Source organism: Pyxicephalus adspersus, chromosome 7 (genome assembly GCF_032062135.1).
Source record: "Pyxicephalus adspersus chromosome 7, UCB_Pads_2.0, whole genome shotgun sequence".
Taxonomy (NCBI): domain Eukaryota; kingdom Metazoa; phylum Chordata; class Amphibia; order Anura; family Pyxicephalidae; genus Pyxicephalus; species Pyxicephalus adspersus.
In genome coordinates, this window is record NC_092864.1 from 58,029,192 (window position 1) to 58,035,191 (window position 6,000).

A 6,000-nucleotide genomic window follows, 5' to 3' on the forward strand; every position below is an offset into this window, starting at 1 on the left:
AACAATATTTCGATAGCCAAAGCATTAAGGATAATGTCTTTTAGGCTTTTATTAGTGCTTGTGTGCACATTAGTGGATGTACCCCTTCTTTTTGTCTTGTTGATCATTTCAGCCCAGAAAAATAATCATAGGAAATGTAAAATGTTATATTGCAGGAGATGAGGGGAAATCTTTAAATGGGAACACCTGTTACAGGCATAACCGTCTGAAAGGGGATTTCCTTTATTGCCTGTGTGAAGTGAAATGCCCCACAGATTGGCTCTAGACATAATTTAAGTAGTTTCCATCAGTGCTGCCTACTTCCAGGTATTGCATTTACCCAAAACAAATATTTCACTACCGAGAGGGCTCTTGTGAGAGCATTGTGTTTAAATTCCTACATGTACACATTTAGTGCAATTACAAGAGTGGAAACGTCCTATGATGGCTTGCCATGGCAAAAACCTAAAACTCCTTATAGCCACTGAGTGACAGCCCCCCAGGTACCACCCAGATTTTTCTTTAGATAGACTGACTGTTTAAATAACAGTGTTTTTATTCAGTAAAACTATAGAACATTAAACTACAATTTATTAAACTAGCAGGGGTCTAAACAATGATTGAGGCCCTATGGAATGCGATAGAAGGACCCACGTATAATTCATTGTTAGCAAAAACCCTATGGAGCAAAGTCCTGCTTTGTCTATTGTTGCTGTTTATATATTCTTTTGAATAGGAAATAATAGTTTGTCACTGCTACAATTATTGTGTAATTTGTTGCCTACAGGTAATAACCACAACATTAACAGTGTTATTTACAAGTGGAACTCAAGCAATGGGTTATTTGAGATCAACCAAACCATTCCTACCTCAGGTGCCTACGACTGGGAATTCTTTAGTATCGGACCATATTCTTTTCTGGTTGTAGCCAACACATTTAATGGAACATCAACCAACGTCCAATCCAACATCTACATTTGGCTGGGAAGTGCATTTCGGCCATTTCAGTCTATAATGGTAAGCAATGTGCTAATTTAAAACACTCATTTTTACAATCTGTCCACATTTTCTGCCTTTTGTTACATGTAATAAGTTTATATTCTGTGCATGTGCTTCTGAAATAAATTTGGGTCTGTATTGTATTCATGCCCGATAAAGTGTTATCTGCCACACTTTCTTTTTAATGAAAACATTCTGCAAGTTCTCATATGTATTAATGACCAGCCACAATATAATAGAAATATAATTACATGAGAAACACATTATGTTTTTCAAAATCTGGAAAAGCTTTACAGCATTTCGCAGATATGAGCAACAGGTTTCATGAGATTATGATTACAGATGTTGGCCTTTATTGGGATTTTAAAGAGAACAGGAAGCGAAGTGTATAAAGTAACAAAATAATGAAGTTTATAAATGTTGGTAAATTTGTGTGCAGCAAAGGTGACAGCTGACAACCTCATGCCTATGTATCAGGCAGATACCCATTGGCCAACTACAGCTGGCACCTGCAGGATCTGGCTGAACCTCTTGTATAAGTAACATCAGGACAAGACACATTCCAAGTCAATGTAAAAAAGTCTAAATATCTGATCAAATAAAAAAAACAGTGTAGCTCCAAATCCTGGAATATTCTTATAACTACAAATGTATCAATTTTTATTTATTGTATCACAAAGCACAATAAAAGAACCCACAAAAAACATTGGTCTGCATAACTATTTGAAGGCATTATCTGGTATTGATTTAGAAACCAATGTATGGGATATTTTTTGGCACACTTTGGGTTCCCTAATGCTAAATAAGCAATGTTTAAATGCCACAGCCTACATTAGCTTTGTTGTTGATCATGCCCATTCATTTATGAGAGCCACTTCCAGCAGAATAACATGCCATGTCAAATCATCTTAAACTTTGTCTTGAACATGACAATAGGTCCACTATACTCAAATGGCCTCTTCAATTACCAGATCTCAATTCAATAGAGCACATTTGGAATGTGGTGGAACAGGAGATTATTATAGATGTGTAGCCCACAAATCTATTATTAAGTCAGTATGGACCATGAATCCCTGAAAAATGTTTCCAGCACCTTGGATCTATGCCTTGAAAAATTATATAGATTCTGAAGCATTTCAGTCTGGTATTAGTAAAGTGTACCCAATAAAGTGGTCAGTGAGTATATATTTAGCACATCAGTGTCTATTTATCACTGGTTATCAAAGTCAATTCTAGAACTATATGGAAAGTTTACCACTGATATTGGCATGCTGTGCACAAATGCGAGTACATTATTTAACATTTAATTCAGAGTGGGTAACAGAGTGGTTTATATGTGGTTAACTTGGGTTAATTTGGTATACATATATAATATATTGAATAATATATAATACATTCAGAATGGATAACAATTAACATCATTCACCGGTTTGCTTTAGTGATGTAAGTTTTACAACAGCAAGAGAGTCCAAATAGGCAAATGAAAATATATACAGGGCCTATACTTACTTTACAACTTAACTTTTCTTTTACTACTTTCCTGCTTCTAATCCTCCAGACAAATAACACAAAAACCTTACTAATTATAACTATTGAATATATATATATATATATATTTATATATATATATATATATATATATATATATATAAAGCATCATTTTATTTGCATATTTTCTAAGGTTTACTTAAAGTGAAAATTAAAAATAATGGCATAAAAATACAAACCTGTCATTCTAGGCCTTCTATTTTGTTTATTTTGGCACATATATGGGTACACCAATGCAATAAAATGTTGCTGGGTAGTTGGTTACCTGGCACGGAATTAGTGGCATACAGCAAGGCTGAATAATCTGGCTGCACTGGCTCAGTGTACTGCTATTATCGCTTCCATGCGTATACCAAGCCAAAATCAAGTAAACACACTAACTAGATTTTAACAACACATTTAAAGTGAAAGTTTAGTTCCACACCTAAAACTTACGTAGCTCAGTGTAGGATTCCAGGATGTGCCAGGTATTCCAGCAAACTTAATGAACTCCTGCATACATATGTGAGTTTGTCATCCTGGCCCGACCAATCAGGATATTGTGTGTATTTGCCTGTAATTTTCCTAGAGATCAAAACATTTTTTTCTCTTATTAAAGCCAGTTTGATTAGGACCTCAGTTAGATTTTATTGCTGTACATTTCACTGTTGGAAGGTAGGCGAATCTTATCTCCTATTGCCCTATTCTTGGGATATTTAAGAGAAGAAATGTTAAAGCACCGTTAGGTTTTCATTGCCTTGTTACTGTCATAGGAGTTGCCTTTATGATTGACTTAGTATGCAAAACAAACTTTTTCAGCTTAGAGTTTGGATATTAAATGTAGGTATTAATGTTAAGTACAGTACAGTCCCTCATAAAATAGGATCGTCTATAGACCTTTAATTCACATTTGCATTGCTATCAGCATTCTAAACTGCTCTAAAACTTTGAGTGCTGTTGACAACTAATTAAACCTATTACAAGACCTTTTTATGTTTATAGTAATGGAAATATCAGGGTTCAAGTGACTGTAAGTGCTCTGCAAGATCCCACAATGTTTTAAGTCCACGATGCCCTTTTTTTCAAAAGAGATTATCTCTGAAAGTACAGATCTTGTATATGTAAAGGAGACATAAATGTCAGCACTACAGCAGAGGGCAAAAATGCCATTAATCTTTAGGAAATGGATTGTCATGCAGTGCTAGAAGCAACTGTTTGTTATTTTCTATTAGCGTTGAAAGGTACCATATGCAAGTCAGGCTGTGAAGGTAGAAAATTGTTCTTCCATTAATGTTTTGTAGTTTTATATAGTTTATATTATATAGATTATATTTTTGGAACACATTTCACTTGGGCTATAACTCTTTAAAATGTAAAATTCTTTGAAATTTGTTGGGTTAGTCTTCAGTAAAGGTTATCTACAAATAGGAAAGAATTTCCATCACCAATTTTGGTGCCCAGTGCAGAAATACTGTATTGTGAAGTAGACATGCTGTATTGAGAGATATATACATTTATATGTGTATATATAGGTGGCTATATCATCCTACAATTGTGGATGTCTGTGCATGTAGGTTCTGGCAAATACAGCAATAAAAAATATTATTGTGCTTGGTTTAAAGTTTCACAAAATTTACTGATGATGATTTGAGAGCTTATTTCAGCAATTATTTACACAAATGATTGTTTTTTCATTTAACACCAAAAATCTATACAAAGTCAGGTATATTGACAGGTCCCCCTCATGTCCTACACAAAGAACATTGACTGTACGGAACTTGTAGGATAAAAAAAAAGTTTGCCACTTATGACTTTTTTCATGAAATATTATCTCTAAAGGGCACATAAACTAAAATTTTCCCCGGTCGGATAGAACAGCTTTGTTTGCACAGAAAATATTGAAGGTTGGTAGAGATATGGATGGCATGCATAGGGCCTGGGCAGTTAGAGGCCGAGAGGACATAATGGAGCTTTGATGTCATGGAGGTTGACATGCGGCGATGTCATCATGTCACTTTCTGCATCATTATGTGGTTCCCTGTGATGTGGGGGTGACAGTTGCAACAATTTAATGTGTTTTCTTCTACTAACACTCCTTTAATAAATTATTTTCAAATAGGTAATAAAGTAATTTATTCAGTACTTTTTGAACATTTATCTTTGGAATATTTTTGACTGTATATATTAGAGTGCTGCCAGCTCAGCTACTTCTGCTACTACGCATAAAATATACTAATGGGGGCAAAAGAGCAAATTTTTCATGTAAAATCTATTCCCTGTTTTTATCCTTCTTTAGCGATAGAATAAATCTCGCACAAAATAAAATTATGTCATATTCTCTGCACACAAATTCGTATTATTAAAAGCCTAACTGTATTCTGCACATACAGAATTTAATGGTATAGGCAGCACACTAGGGTGGGCCACAACCAACTCCTCAATTGGTAACAGTAAATTGCATGTACAAGCATTTTGTAGGTTATTTGTTTATAACTTATGTAACCTAAGCAATGTTTTAGACTGGCATAGAATATATACTTGACTGTGGAGAAATTAAGAAATGTATTTCAGAGATCAACAAGCAACTCAACTTAAATGGGCCAGTGGTTTTCTTTTTGCATATCAAAGCACAGCTTGTTAATGAATGTTAATGAATATCTAGGCTCCATAAAGATTTGCTTTGTTTGTGATTAACTCACAGTGAGGGTTTTATACAGTAACTGACACTACGCTGACCAATATTATGTTGAGACAAACATCTGTCCTAATTGAATTTATTAAAATAATGTACCTGTTCCGACTTACATACAAATTCAACTTAAGAACAAACCCACAGTCCCTATCTTGTATGTGACCCGGGACTACCTGTAGTTAAAATATCCTTTTGTATTTTAGGGTTCCTTTTATCCAGGTAAGTAAAAGCATCTAGCATCTATTTGACAGATTTCTTTAAGCCTAACTCCAGCAAAGTTGGTATTAAGACTATTCTCCAAGCTTACTTTTTGATTTGTAGAACAGCAGGGAGAAGTTAAACCTCCTACAGTGAGCTATATTTTGTGGTCAGTTTTTATATATATATATATATATATATATATATATATACAGACAGAGAGTGCTAATTGAATGTATTGAAGAAACATGTTGCCTATATGCACTGAAATGTGTGAAACAAAGCTGAATAACTCTTTTGGGTTTTGGGGAATAGAGATGCCCTGACCAGTTTAGAGAACTTAAACACAATAGTTGAATAAAAGCTGGAAGAGTAGAATAAATGGCCTTTAGAGTTGTACAAAAAGCCTCTACTGTAATGTTTTTGAATAAAATGAATAAACAAGGTAATTTAATGTTGAGGTTAAGTGTAGTGGACTAAGGTTCTCTTGATTTGCAGTTTCTGAAGTATTAATGAATATTAATGGTTCTGCTGGTATTGTCAGTCTTTTGTTAGTTTGGAATGAATCCTGATTGGTCAAATTTGATCAAATTGGAAGCATTCAT

General features: G+C 34.2%; 1 protein-coding gene across 1 annotated transcript in view; it reads left to right on the forward strand.

The window, feature by feature from the left end:
* Positions 1–6,000, forward strand: part of TSPEAR (thrombospondin type laminin G domain and EAR repeats) — a 69,302-nt gene that overhangs the window by 45,900 nt on the left and 17,402 nt on the right. Inside the window, exon 9 of the mRNA XM_072418619.1 lies at positions 767–996. Within this exon, the coding sequence (XP_072274720.1) occupies positions 767–996 (230 nt within the window). The remainder of the gene's footprint in view (positions 1–766; positions 997–6,000) is intronic.